Below are 16,043 nucleotides of genomic sequence, written 5' to 3' on the forward strand. Positions count from 1 at the left end.
CTCCTGAGTATTACGATACCACATGTGTGGGACTTTTTCACAGCCTGGCCACATAGAGAGGCCCAACATGCATGGAGCACCATCACGTGTTCTAGGAGCAAAAATTACACATCTAATTTGTTGACTACCTATTACACTTTTGAAGGCCCTGGAGCACCAGGACAATGACACGTGACACTGACGTGGCACTGATGACAAATGGCACTGATACGTGGCACTGATGACAGATGGCACTGATACGTGGCACTGACGTGGCACTGATGACAGATGGCACTAATACATGGCACTGATGACAGATGGCACTAATATGTGGCACTGACAGATGGCACTAATACGTGGCACTGACAGATGGCACTAATACGTGGCACTGATGACACATGGCACTAATATGTGGCACTGACGACATGTGGCGCTGATGACAAATGGCACTGATATGTGGCACTGATGACATGTGGCACTGATGAAAGATGGCACTAATACATGGCACTGATGACAGATGGCACTAATACATGGCACTGATGACAGATGGCACTAATACGTGGCACTGATGACAGATGGCACTAATACGTGGCACTGATGACACTGATGACAGGTGGCACTGATACGTGGCACTGATGACACTGATGACAGGTGGCACTAATACGTGGCACTGATGACACGTGACACTGATGACAGATGGCACGTGACACTGACAGGTGGCACTGATGACAGATGGCACTGATGACAGATGGCACTATGTGGCACTGATGACAGATGGCACTATGTGGCACTGATGACAGATGGCACTATGTGGCACTGATGACAGATGGCACTTATACGTGGCAGTGGGGACAGATGGCAGGGGCAGATGGCAGGGGCAGATGACAGGGCAGATGGCAGGGGCAGATGGCAGGGGCAGATGACAGGGCAGATGACAGGGCAGATGACAGGGCAGATGACAGGGCAGATAGCAGGGCAGATGGCAGGGACTGTTAACAGCGGGACACCTTTTTTTTTTTTTTTTTACACTTACCGCCGCAGCGGTTCGCTCTCCCTCCTCACACGCTGTCTCTGTGTGAGGAGGGAGAGCCGGCGATGAGAGAGGATCTCATATGTTTACATATGAGATCCTCTCTCATTGGCACCGTCGATCGCACCGTAAACGGCCGCTGTCATTGGCCGTTTACGGTGATCTGTGACTGGTTGTGTCCGAGGGACACGGCCAGCACAAAACTTCCGCGATGCGCGCTCGTGGGAGCGCGCAATGCGGAAGTAAACAGGAGGACGTCCAGGGACGCCCTCCCGGCAATTGGAGTCCGCGCTGTAGCCGTCTTTCGGCTATAGCGCGGACGCCTAGTGGTTAATATGTTGCTATGTATATTTATAAACAATATTCCACCAATAATCCCCATGTAGAAAAATCATTATATGCATATTCTCATCAGAAATGGGTTTAATATGTTGCTATGTATATTTATAAGCAATATTCCACCAATAATCCACATGTAGAAATATAATTATATGCATATTCTCATTGGAAATGGGTTTAATATGTTTCTATGTATATTTTTAAACAATATTCCACCAATAATCCCCATGTAGAAAAATAATTATATGCATATTCTCATCAGAAATGGGTTTAATATGTTGCTATGTATATTTATAAACAATATTCCACCAATAATCCACATGTAGAAATATAATTATATGCATATTCTCATTCGAAATGGGTGTAATATGTTGTTATGTATATTTTTAAACAATATTCCACCAATAATCCCCATGTAGAAAAATAATTATAAGCATTTTCTCATCAGAAATGGGTTTAATATTTTGCTATGTATATTTATAAACAATATTCCACCAATAATCCACATGTAGAAATATAATTATATGCATATTCTCATCAGAAATGGGTTTAATATGTTGCTATGTATATTTTTAAACAATATTCCACCAATAATCACCATGTAGAAAAATAATTATATTCATTTTCTCATCAGAAATGGGTTTAATATGTTGCTATGTATATTTATTAACAATATTCCACCAATAATCCCCATGTAGAAAAATAATTATATACATATTTATATCAGAAATAGGTTTAATATATTCCTATGTATGTCTAACTACAATATTTCACCCATAATACCTATGTAGAAAAAGTATATGCATATTATTATTGTTAATTGTGTTCATTGTCGGGTGTTAACATGATGTTCCTCCAATAATCCCCATGAGCAATAATAATTCTACCCATATTCCCATTAAAAACAGGTCAAATGTAATTTTTATATTACTTCTGTATCCTGTTGTACAGCTGCATATATATCAGCAACTGTTGTACAGCTGCATATATATCAGCAAGTGAAGAGTTAAACATTAGCAACTGCTTCTTGCAACATTGTATCAAGCACTGCAGTAAAGAATAACATATTTTGAGAAACAACAGAGTCATTACCATATATATGTGTATATGGTACACTGACATCTAGTGAGAGTTCTCAGTATTGCAGCCAATAATCCAATCATCCCATCATCCCAATATGCAGTTTAGTACGTCCCCTCTATGGATGTATGAATGAATATAGAGCTGCATTTATGTGAATGTTTCATATATGCATAAAGTCAAACATCATGTTGCCTGAACTATGATGGCGATTTGGTGTTAGCTGCATTCACAACTGAGTGTTTCTGAATGAGCAACAAGCTGCACAGAAAAAGTGCACTTTGTCGTGGGTTTTGGAAATGAACTGCAAACGCGCATCCTGTTTGTGTTGCCATTATGGCATGCTAACCGCTACTGGGGTGTCATTAACAATTAGGCCTCTTGCACACTGCAGCTTGAAAAAGCTCAGTACAGCTTATTTTTTTACTGAGTTAAAATATAGCCCATTCATTGTAATGTGCCTATGCACACAGGCGTGTAAACAAGTGCTGTGTATTCTTCAGTTAAAATAAAAAAAAAGTAGAAAAATCTGCACTTTTGGTCAGTAAATTACTTCTATATACGGGCAAATGCACACAAATGTGCTCCAATTGCCATTATCTTCAATCAGCAGAAAAAGAACGTGAAAATAAGTTAGCACGAAAATGCACACAATTGCGCGTATTCGCGTGAAATTGCGTGAACGCATAAAAATACGGGCAAATACATAAAAAAAGTCTGATAAAGTAGATGCTTTAACAGGAATGTCTAGTGCAAGGAGCCTAATGCCGCGTACACACGAGCGAAATTTCCGTCAGAAAAACCATCCAAGATTTTTCCGACGGAAATTCCGCTCAAGCTTGGCTTGCATACATGCGGTCACACAAAAGTTCGCTGACCTTTCGACCGTCAAGAACACGGTTACCTACAACACTACGACGAGCCGAGAAAATGAAGTTCAATGCTTCCGAGCATGCGTCGAATTGTTTCCGAGCATGCGTAGGAATTTTGCGTGCCGGAATTGGTACAGACGATCAGAATTTCCGATCTGAACTTTTTCTGACCCAAAAATTGAGAACATGCTCTCAATCTTTTGCTGGCTGGAATTCCGCTAGCAAAAGTCCGATGGAGCATACACACGGTCGCATTTTTGGACAAAAGCTCTCATCGGACTTTTACCGGCGCAATTTTCGCTCGTGTGTACGGGGCATTAGGCTGGATTGACATGTCGGCATCTCTGTATTAAACACAAAAGCAAACATTTATTATATTGCAGCTTACCAATTCTTAGATGTGATGGCTACATTCGTTTTCTTTTTTAGGCTTGCTTTCTTCTATTTTCATCTGATTATCCAGCTAGTAAGTCTGTAAGTCAGTTAACCACTTGCCAACCAGCAGCCGCACTTATACTGCGGCAGGTCGGCACTCCTGCACGAACCGATGTACCCGTACATCGGTCCGTGCATGTGAGATTGAGGGTGCCCGCGGGTCCGGCGGACTCGATACCTGCCGGCCGCCCGCGACCGCTGTGCACAGAGGCAGAACGGGGATCCGCCATTGTAAACAAGGCGGATCCCTGTTCTGACAGGGGACAGCTCAGAGATCTACTGTTCCCAGTGATCGGGAACAGCTATCTCTGTCATGTCCCAGGCAGCCCCCCCCCACAGTTAGAACACGCTGAGGAAACACATTTAACCCCTTGATCGCCCCCTAGTGTTAACCCCTTCCGTGTTAACCCCTTCCCTGCCAGTGTCATTTATACACTGATCAGTGATTTTTTAAGTACTGATCAATGTAATAACTGGTCCCCAAAAAGTGTCATTTGGGGTCAGATTTGTCCACTGCATGGTCGCAGTCCCGATAAAAATCGCAGATCACAAAATGACATTTCTAAAGGAAAAAAAGTCATTTAAAACTACTCGCGGCTATAATGAATTGTCGGTCCGGCAATACACATAAAAGTTCATTGATAATAATGGCATGGGATTCCCCCACAGGGGAACCCCGAACCAAAATAAAAAAAAAAAATGTGTGGGGTCCCCCCAAATTCCATACCAGGCCCTTCAGGTCTGGTATGGATATTAAGGGGAACCCCACGCCAAAATTTTAAAAAGAAATGGCGTGGGGGTCCCCCTCAAAATCCATACCAGACCCTTCAGGTCTGGTATGGATTTTAAGTGGAACCCTGCGCCAAAATTTAAGAAAAAATGGCTTGGGGTCCCCCCAAAAATCCATACCAGACCCTTATCTGAGCACGCAACCTGGCAGGCCACAGGAAAAGAGGGGGACAAGAGAGTGCCCCCCTGAACCGTACCAGGCCACATGCCCTCAACATTGGGAGGGTGCTTTGGGGTAGCCCCCCCAAAGCACCTTGTCCCCATGTTGATGGGGAGTAGGGCCTTATCCCCACAACCCTTGCCCGGTGGTTGTGGGGGTCTGCAGGCGGGGGGCTTATCAGAATCCGGAAGCCCCCTTCAACAAGGGGACCCCCAGATCCCGGCCCCCCCTGTATGAATTGGTAATGGGGTACAAACGTACCCCTACCATTTCACAAAAAAAGTGTCAAAAATGTTAAAAAAAAGACAATAGACGGGTTTTGACTATTCCTTTATTAATGTCTTCTCCTTTCCCAGCTTCTTCTTCCATCCTCTTCTGGTCTTCCTTTGGTGTTCTTCTTCTTCCTCCATGTTGTTCTTCCCCCGCTTCTTCCTCTATCTTCCTCCGATTCTTCCTCTGGTCTTCTTGTCTGGCATCTTCCTCCAGCTCCTTCTTCTCCGCTTCGTCCCCCGATCTGCCTCAATGGGAGTCTCCCGCTGTGTGACGCCCCCCTCTGGCGCACAGGGAAAGCCATAGGGAAGTCCCCGTGCATCAGAGGGGGGCTGCTGTCACCTGAGCAGAAGCATCACACAGCGGGAGACTCCTATTGAGGCGGATCGGTGGATTAAGCGGAGAAGAAGGAGCCGGAGGAAGATGCCGGACGAGAAGAACGGAGGAAGAAGTGGAGGAAGATAGAGGAAGAAGCGGGGGAAGAACAAGATGGAGGAAGAATAAGAACACCGAAGGAAGACCAGAAGAAGATGAAAGAAGAAGCGGGCAAAGAAGAATATAGCCACGAGTAGTTTTAAATTACTTTTTTTCTTTTAGAAATATCATTTTGCTGTCAGACTGTTCTAAACACGGGAAATATGCACCACTTTACAGGCACACTATAGACACCCCCCAGGTACGAAATTTAAAAAAATATTAAACTTTTATTGTTTCACTTTAAGCATTATTAAAATCACTGCTCCTGAAAAAACGTCAGTTTTTAAAACTTTTTTTGCATTGATACATGTCCCCTGGGGCAGGACCCAGGTCCACGAAAACACTTTTTAAGACAATACCATGCATATAAGCCTTTAAAATTAGCTTTTGATTTTTCATGTTCGTGTTCCATAGACTTTAACGGTGTTTGCGTTTATTACTTCCCTCCCCCCAGACTGACAATGCTGCTGTCCAAAGCTATCGCTGTGCTCCTGAATCCATATTGGAGGCACTCTAATACAAGAGGTGTGTTACTGGTCAGATCACCAGGTAAAAGCAGAGGAAAAAAGCCTAAAAAAAAGAAAAAAAATTGCAGCCACCACATATGATTGGTAAGCTGCAATGTTTTACATTTTTGACTTCCAGTTTAATACCACTTGAAGTAAGGCTTGGTACAATCATTTTGTTGTTGTTTCCATACATGTCTCTTGCATCATACATGGGACATACTGGTACATACCACTTTTGTTTATGTGTAAAGTGTTGTGTATTATATGTTTTAAAATTAGTGTTTTTTTTCCTCACTGTGAGTTTTTATTACACCTTCTCCAAGTGTCTGTGGTGACTGAAACAGGAGGTGTGAGTAAGTCTCTACGAAACAGGAACACAGACAGCAGTAAGACATAATGGGGCTTCTTTACAAAAGGCAAATCCACTTTGAACTACAAGTGCAAAGTGCACTTGAAATTGCACTAAAAGTGCACTTGGAAGTAGATCTGAAATGAGGGGAAGCTCTGCTGATTTTATTATCCAATCATGTGCAAACCAAAATGCCGTTTTTTGTTTTCCTTGCATGTCCCCCTCGGATCTACAGCGACTGCACTTCCAAGTGCACTTTCAGTGCAATTTCAAATGCACTTTGCACTTGTGGTGCAAAGTGGATTTTTCTTTCTTAAATAACCCCCAGTGTTTTTCATAGAAGTCACTGGGACAGGAGGTGAGGGTAAGTTCTTTATTAACAGTACTTACAGTCTTACACTTTTTGCATTTAAAGAATTTCAATTTAAAATTGTTGTAAAGGCTGAAGGTTTTTTACCTTCATGCACTCTATGCATGAAGGTAAAAAACCTCCAGGGTGCAGCTGCCCCCTCAGCCCCTCTTAACACTTACCTAAGTCCAATCTCGATCCAACGATCTGCACGAGAGCCGAGGCTCTCCCGGGTCTCTCCCTCCTCATTGACTGAGATGCAGAAGAAGAAGCCACTGGCTTCACTGCTATCAATCACAGCCTGTAAGGCGGGAACGGGGGGCAGGTCGGAGCGACACTCTCTGTGTTTTATGGACACAGAGAGCTGGTTCGGGAGCGAGCATGCACGAGAGGCCCCTTGGCAAGTGGCTTGCTATGGGGGCACTCGGCAAGGAGTAGGAGTGCAGAGCACCAGTGGGGGACCTGAAAACAGGGGGGCTGGGTCTAACATCTGGGCTGCTCTGTGCAAAACCATTACACAGAGCAAATAAGTATAACAGGTTGGTTTTTTGTTTTGTTTTTATTTTTCCTTCACAATCACTTTAAATAAATATAATATCCTCAATAATCCCATTACTTTTCAAAAATTCTTTATATTTATACAGCTAGCTTTTCTGAGTGCAGTGCTCCCTAAATTCTGGTGCACGCTGTGTCTCCTCCATGCCCAACGGCAGAACTATATGTGCCATGAGCACTCTTGCGTGATGAATTTTTCAGAGAGTTTTGCTGTTCGTGAACTGTCCATTAAAGGCAAATGGGCAGGGAGGAGTGCTGATCACAAATTCCATCCATCTCCAGCCCCTCTGTGATGCCTATGTGTGATGGTGAACTAAGTGTCTGCAAACATCCATGTATTTCCAGGACTGGGTGCGCTGACACTGCAGTGGCTCCAAAAAGAGCCAGCTAGGCATAGGAGCCACTGCAGAAACAAAAGTCAGGGGGTACAAAAATAAAAGGAAGAGACAAGAGAACATGTAAGTGTGGCTATGTGATAACTAATTGAAAAAATGTAGCTTAACTCCTTGATGCCGAGCGTACACAAATATGTGGCCTCTCAGTGGCTGGGCCTTGGCACAGAGCTGTTCTGTACCTTTCAGTAGGTACTTCTCATTAGTGTCCACTTGTGTCATGGGTGGAGACCTCAAAGTTCTCCCATATAGAAGAGTGTATTGCTCTCATGGTTCAGAGAAGCAGGATCTCCCAAACCATGGATAGTGTAGGACCCACTAATCATGGGGTACTTTGTCGCAGTAAGTGGGCTTAGCACCATATAGCAATATGGTGTGACCAAATCCCCAAATTTTTTGATAATATTTTCTTTAAAATGTCTAGGTGTTTTAAACTAGCCCTGCTGGAGGTAAATGTCTGTTTTGCATGTGTGCGCTGTAATATTTTGCTCTGCACGCTCCTGGCACAGTTACCAGTGGCTAACTGAAAGCTCCCATTCGCAGCTTGCGATCTGGAGCTTTTCAATCATGTGACCACTATGACAGCAAATCACAGCGGTCACATGACCATAAGCCCCGCCTTCCAGCATACTAAACCCCTTACAGGGCCAGCAAGCGCCGGCTCTAAAGGGTTAATAACACTCTATGGATGTATTAATGAATACAGAGCTGTATTTATTTGTATCTTTTATATATGTCTAGAGTCAATCTTTAAAGTGGATGTAAACCCTCACATATACCAAGTGAAGTGAACAGCCTCAGATGATACACAGAGATGAAACAAATCTCCCTACATAAGTTTTACACCCATAAAAACAAAATTCAGGGGGTACAAAAATAAAAGGAAGAGACAAGAGAACATGTAAGTGTGGCTATGTGATAACTAATTGCAAAAATGTAGCTTAACTCCTTGATGCAGAGCGTACGCAAATATGTGGCCTCTTGGTGGCTGGGCCTTGGCACAGAGCGCCCACATTTTTGCGTGCAATAGCGCCAATAGAGCTGATCCGAGAGTCTACGCCCTGTGTGCTCCCACAACAGTTACCGGCGGCTAACTGAAAGCTCCCGTTTGCAGCCTGTGATCTGGAGCTTTCCAATCATGTGACCACTGTGACAGCCAATCACAGCGGTCACATGACCATAAACCCCGCCTCCCAGCATACTAAACCCCTTAAAGGGCCAGCAAGCGCCGGTGTTAATAAAACTCTATGGATGTATTATTGAATATAGAGCTGCATTCATTTGTATCTTTTAACTCTGTCTAGAGTCAATCTTTAACCGGTTCCCGACCGGGTCCTGTACATTAACGTCGGCAGAATGGCACGGCTGCGCAAAGTAACGTACCCGCACGTTACTTTGAATTTGCCGCTGTGTGCGCGCGCGCCTGCCACAAGCTCCTTGAGTCGGGTCGCGGGTCCCGCGGACTCGATCGCCGCGGGGATATCCGCGTTCACCTCACGGAGAGGACGAACGGGGAGATGCTGATGTAAACAGCATCTCCCCGTTTTGCCTAGTGACAGTGTCATTGGATCTCTGCTCCCTGTCATCCGAGCAGAGATCAGTGTAGTGACACACACAGCTCCTCCCCCCTACAGTTAGAAAACACTCCCTAGTACTGATTTAACCCCTCCCCGCCTCCTAGTGGTTAACCCCGTCACTGCCAGTGTCATTTATACAGGAATCAATGCATTTTTATAGCACTGATTGCTGTGTAAATGACAATGGTCTCAAAAATGTGTCAAAAATGTCCAACATGTCTGCCATAACGTCGCAGTCACAATAAAAATCGCTGATCGCCGCCATTACTTGTAAAAAAAAATTATTAATAAAAATGTCATAAAACTATCCCCTATTTTGTAAACGCTATAACTTTTGCGCAAACAAATCAATAAACGCTTATTGCGATTTCTTTTACCAAAAATATGTAGAAGAATACGTATTGGCCTAAACTGAGGAAAAAAATGTTTTTTTATATATTTTTGGGGGATATTTATTGTAGCAAAATGTAAAAAAATAATGCGTTTTTTTTAAGTTGTCGCTCTTATTTTGTTTATAGCGCAAAAAATAAAAATCGCAGAGATGATCAAATACCACCAAAAGAAAGCTCTATTTGTGGGAAAAAAAGGACGTCAATTTTGTTTCGGAGCCACGTCGCACGACCGCACAATTGTCAGTTAAAGCGACGCAGTGCCGAATCGCAAAAAGTGCTCTGGTCAGGAAGGGGGTAAATCCTTCCGGGGCTGAAATGGTTAAAGTGGATGTAAACCCTCTCCTCTACCCAGTGAAGTGAACAGCCCCAGATGAAACAAATCTCCCTACATAAGTTTTACATCCATATCTGCTGTCTTCAGCTTTATATACTGTTTAGAAAGTTCAGCTCGTGTAAGGAGATTTTCTCTTCCTGTTTAACACGGAGTGTGAAGTCTGGGCATATAGCCAAGACAGCTGATTGGAGGAAAGGCACACACCCCCTCTCCTTATAGGCAAAGACTCTCAGAGGTGTTCTGTGACATAGCAAGCTGCCTGCTAATCTATTTATAGCTCCCTCCCCGACACAAAACTATGGCTGCTTTTATCCCATGTGTGAGAGAATTTGTCAGAAGTTATCAGGCTGGTAACAGAAGAACGGAGCAGGAGAAATCCACCAGAAGCAGGGCTTTGGACAGAGATAACAAAACACTACAGATATATGTGCCCAGCTCAAATTTCATTAGTCGGGTTTACAACCACTTTAAGTTGGCTGTACTGCTGCTGTCATTTCTGTCCCACCGCCGGTCACTGGATGTACAAGCTCCCTCTGTCTCAGCTCAATGGGAGGTCATACTTTGGCTTCCTCACCTTATGAAGGACCTTTTCCATACACTGCTGTTCACTACCAAAAATTAGATAGTGAAGGTAGGAAGGAAAAAATTAGATATGTGTGATTTGTTTCTTTCCCAATTAATATTCGGACAAATTTTTCGTTATTCGGAGAGTCGGATATATCCGAATACCAGAATTACAATATAAACAAATTTTACAGAATGCTCCGAATAACGAAACAAAATTTGCCCAAATTTCAGGAATTTGGACTGAAATTAGAATCAAATTTTACATCGAAGTCCAGTCGAATTCTAACTGTAAACATATTGCTGAAATCAAAGACTGTGTGTGTTATTAGAGTACCATTTTCAAATAATGCTGTTTTTCTTAAGCCCAAGGTGATTTAAAGAGTCATTTTAATAATTTGATGAAGATTTATCTTTTGTTTCTTCACTTTGCCACACTCAAATTAAAAAAAAAGTTTTTGTTTTGAACGTTTCGAACCCAAAAAAATCTGTAAATTTGAAGAAAATTCAAAAAATTTCCGAATATGAATTCCGAATGCGAATTCCGAATATGAATCCTGAATACGAATTGAATGAATCAACCAAATGTAGCCTCCCTGACGGTATTCCCGAGTGTGGCTTGGGGTTAAAATTCAGTCCCATCAGCGGTAACCCTGAGCCACACTCGGATTACATTGCAGGATCCTGGTGCAGCGTTACTTACCTTGTCCCCAGGATCCTGTGATGTCCCCCGCTGTGTCTGCGGGCTCTGTCTCCTCCGAAGCCTCTCCGTGCCAGGCTCCATTCCCTGCGAGCATTGCGACGCACGGGGGCGGAGCATGGCGGCAAATTCAAAAAATAGTAAAAATCATAACACATACAGTACTGTAATCTTACAGATTACAGTACTGTATGAAATTATTTCACATCTCTTTTGTCCCCAGTGCTTTGCCCAGTGCCCTGCATGCAGTTTTAGATTATATATACTGTTCTTTCTGCCTGGAAACTGGAACTTGTCCATAGCAACCAAAAAGTGTCCCTTTATGTCAAAAGTGGCTTTAGACCAACTAGAAAACAGCGATAGTAAATTAGAACACTTGCAGAATTGAGCGATAGTGAATCGTGGGGAAATTTATTTTTTTATTATTATTATATTATTATTTTTTTTAATTATTTATATTTATTTATTATATTATAATTTATGTTTTTGTGTTTCAAACTTTATCATACCCGGGATATCTACTAGACTCTTGTTTGGACAGATTTAAGTGAGTTATTGTTAAGAATTACAGACCTACAATATAAAACGCCAAATTTCCATGCAAAATAATTGTACTGCTTTCAGCACCTAAAATCCGAAATAATCATACTGCCAGGGAGGTTAATAAAACAAAATAACTAGATTAACGAATTGAAACAAAACAAATTTTTTTCATCATGCACATGTCTAGAAAAAAATGTATGATTATTCAAATGCTAAAAAGAAAAACAAAGAGTCTCATTGTGCCCATCAAATCCGGGAATAGGGATCCATGGTCAGAAAGGACTTTAAGATATAACAGAGGGGCTCCAAGTCCAGTACCTATGGAGTCTTGGTTCCTGTGGGATAGATCAGGGTGGAATACATTAATCAGCAGCCTTAGTGAAAGTCAATGTGGAATATATCACAGGAGAAGATGTGAGTGGGGATGGATGACTTCTCAGATTGTGGTGCATCACAGAGGGGGTAGGCAGCGTCTGCAGGCTAACTGGATCAAAGTGCCAACCATTGAGGGTGAAAGGGGGTGTGTACAATGCGTTTCAGAGGACCTGCCTCCTTTTTTAAGTATCAGACGCTGCCCCCCTCTGGTGGTCCTGGAGTCTGTGCATGACAGCTGTTTGTGCCGGCCGGCGGTGCTGCTTTTCACCATCTGCACAGTTTTGTAACCCTTCGCTTACCCATATGTAAGTGTGCTATAATGCTATTAATAAATGATATACAGTATGCCTGTATGCCCGATGTTTGCCCTGTGGCTACTTTTGTTTTCTACATGATTATTCAAATACTAGATGAAATTTGGAGTTCTTTCCACACTTCACCTTTAAAATGATAGTAAAAAAAAAAATCATGATTTTTTTTTCCCCAGAAATATGAACTCAAAGTCATATGACCGTCATGCACAAACTTTCTTATAAAACTGGAAAATCAGCCTGTTCTGCATTGCAAAGTATTATGTGTTAGTTCCTCCTAGCAGTGTATCAGTGTGGAACAGACCGCTAATAGTAGGATGCCACACACCACAATAATAATCTGCTTCATCTTCTAACATCACTGACTTAATGGTTAAATATCCTGTGTTCTTTGGGGTGTCTTTGGATCCAGAGAACCGATCAGGGACCCCGGCTCCTTGGTGTTTGTCACTGTCACTCTTATACCGTAACAGATACCGGGGTCTGTCCCCTGTTTTCTGCTGATACCAGTACACATAGCGATCACCTACACTGAACCCAGTAACTGTACAAGTCAATGTCACCGTGTTCCCAGGAGAGACGGATTGAGCGGCTGGCTGGGTCACAGAGTACTGAGCAGAACAATCTGAAATACAGAAATAAATGTCAGTGAAGATCATGTAACATTTGTACAAAATATCAGATTTTATAATATAGTTTATACATTACTAAACCCCATCCCCCTCTTACTTGTGTAGAATAATAGAGAGGTGATGAATAGGACAGACCACGACATGGTGCAGGTGACTCAGCCAGAGATCTCTGGATTGTATTCTATCTCCCCAGTGTATTAAATACAGAGAGCAGACATCAATGTAAATGTGATCAGATCTGATTGGACAATGCAGGTTCCTCCTCTACTCCTTTCTGTAATATTAAGCATAAAACAAATCCTAAGTGAACAGATATCATGTCATTTATACCCATAGTCAGTGTTTTTTTACAGTTTTCTTCATTACACACAACTTTTAGTGTCCCAAGCAAAACCCCTCTGCTGGGATCATTACTTTTAGGCCTCATGTACACTGCTGCTGGTAAACAGACAGAGCAGTTGGGCATTTTTTTCAACTCTCCTCTATGTTATCTTATCAGTACATTTACACAGGTTTGTTTATGGTCATTTCTAGGAAGTTGAGATTAGAAGCATTTTTTGGAAAGCAAAAAAATGCATTCAGGACGAATGTTCAGAGGCATTTGAAACGTCAAATGCCTATAACAGCTTGTAAACGTGTGTAAACGCGGTAACTCGCATTTAGCTGCATTTCAATTACGGCGTTTTTTATTTTTGACAATTTGCAAAAAAAAACAAACGCTTTTAAACGCAAACACGAATAATCGCAGCATGTAAATATGGCAAAGAATGCGTTTTTAAACGTCGGTTACTATCTGTCACGTTAAATCGTTCAGGAGAGGTTTTAAAACGTCCAGTGTACATTAAGGTGTTACTTAACCCAGTAATATGAAAAGAGTTCATATGCCCCCCACAGTGCCCACAGCTTATAAATCTTCTTTTTACATTAAAATATTGCCACTATATACCTTTTTGGATGATCTGTATGCCACGGTCACCTGATAAACTGCACAGTTTCTCCAGTGCTGAGGGTTCAGGAAGGAGGAGATTTCCACTTCAGCCTGTATACACGCCCACATGAGTGATGTCAATATCATGTGACCTGGCTATCTCTGAGAATAAGGAACTGTTTTCTCCAGCATAAAAGACACAACTGAGCATGTGCAGGTTGGCTACCCTGCCTGTGTTAGCTGGCCTTCCCCAGATAGACAGTGTAGGAGGGAAGGATCTGTGCATACAGGATAAAACAACCTTTTTACACAATGCAGAGGATTAACCCCTTAAGTTCCACAGTGAGTATAACAAGCATGCTATGCTGCATATACAGACTGATTTTACTGTTGTAGATTTAGTAACACGTAAGCCTTACACAGAACATTATCTATTTTACTAGACCTAACCTGACCTATTATGTGGTGACATTGTACATTTGACCTGATAAAAGATAATTATATTTATACTGCCCTCTGGTTATAGAAAAAGCTGCCCCTTTGGCTATGTCACCTATTGGCCTTCTGTATCTAATGGTAAATTAGGCAATGTTTACACCCTTTGTCAATCATTGCTGTCTGGTCAAGCCTGTAGATAACTAAAGGAACCAGAGCCTCTGCCAAGTGGAAGATTGGGTTTGATAGTAAATTTGTCAATGCCATAGTTGCCAACATTGCAAAAAAAAAGTGGGACACTTTTCTGGCTGTGGGCGGAGCCGTACAATAATTAGGGGGGGCATTCATTTGTAGGCGTGGTTTAGAAAAAATACAAGTGCGGTGCGCAATGCGTGCCGCGCCAAAAATGGGCGTAGTTTAGCGGAATAGTGGGCGTGGCTTAAATGGGCGTGGCTCAAGAGGGTGTGGTTAGAGTCTGAGATGAATGAGGGATGGAGAGGGAAAGGGGGAGAGGGGGAAAGGGGGAGAGAGGAATGACAGAACAGCAGCCCCAGATCCTACACAATAAAAATATGTGTATTCTAGAAAGTTTAACAATCAGCAGATAAAGATACTCCAAACACATGGTGTTAGCACTTCAATCATCCCGGCACCATGGTTGTTATGGTGTCAGGATGATTGAAGTGCATTATTTCTATTATTACATTGTAATATAAAATGAAATTATTTAACTCACCATAATGCAGAATCAGTGGGATCCCTGAGCGTGTCACCTGCCACGTCGCTTACCACCAGATGCCATCAGGTGTCCCCAGTTGAGTCCTCCCTTACATCAGACATTGCAGTGGAGCCCCCCCCTTACATCAGACATTGCAGCGGAGTCCCCCCTTACATCAGACATTGCAGCGGAGTCCCCCCTTACATCAGACATTGCGACGGAGTCCCCCCTTACATCAGACATTGCTGCGGAGTCCCCCCTTACATCAGACATTGCGGCAGAGTCCCCCCTTACATCAGACATTGCAGTGGAGCCCCCCCTTACATCAGACATTGCAGCGGAGTCCCCCCTTACATCAGACATTGCGACGGAGTCCCCCCTTACATCAGACATTGCGGCGGAGTCCCCCCTTACATCAGACATTGCAGCGGAGTCCCCCCTTACATCAGACATTGCAGCGGAGTCCCCCCTTACTTCAGACATTGCAGCGGAGTCCCCCCTTACAGCAGATATTGCAGCAAAGTCCCCCCTTACATCAGACATTGCAGCGGAGTCCCCCCCTTACATCAGACATTGCAGCGGAGTCCCCCCTTACTTCAGACATTGCAGCGGAGTCCCCCCTTACAGCAGATATTGCAGCAAAGTCCCCCCTTACATCAGACATTGCAGCGGAGTCCCCCCTTACATCAGACATTGCAGCGGAGTCCCCCTTACATCAGATGTTGCAGCGGAGTCCCCCCTTACATCAGACATTGCCAGCAGAGTCCCCCCTTACATCAGACATTGCAGCAGAGTCCCCTCTTACATCAGACATTGCAGCGGAGTCCCCCCTTACATCAGACATTGCAGCAGAGTCCCCTCTTACATCAGACATTGCAGAGGAGTCCCCCCTTACATTAGACATTGCCAGCAGAGTCCCCCCTTACATCAGACATTGCAGCGGAGTGTC

General features: G+C 43.2%; 1 protein-coding gene across 1 annotated transcript in view; it reads right to left on the reverse strand.

The window, feature by feature from the left end:
* LOC141107641 (immunoglobulin gamma-1 heavy chain-like) overlaps positions 1–13,230 on the reverse strand; it is a 64,919-nt gene extending 51,689 nt beyond the window's left edge. Inside the window, exons 1-2 of the mRNA XM_073598558.1 lie at positions 13,111–13,230; positions 12,678–13,006 (exon numbers count right to left, since the gene is read on the reverse strand). Of these exons, the coding sequence (XP_073454659.1) occupies positions 12,678–13,006; positions 13,111–13,156 (375 nt within the window). The 5' untranslated portion in view covers positions 13,157–13,230. The remainder of the gene's footprint in view (positions 1–12,677; positions 13,007–13,110) is intronic.
* Between the last annotated feature and the right edge of the window lie 2,813 nt (positions 13,231–16,043).

This window comes from Aquarana catesbeiana, linkage group LG01, assembly GCF_042186555.1.
Source record: "Aquarana catesbeiana isolate 2022-GZ linkage group LG01, ASM4218655v1, whole genome shotgun sequence".
NCBI lineage: Eukaryota > Metazoa > Chordata > Amphibia > Anura > Ranidae > Aquarana > Aquarana catesbeiana.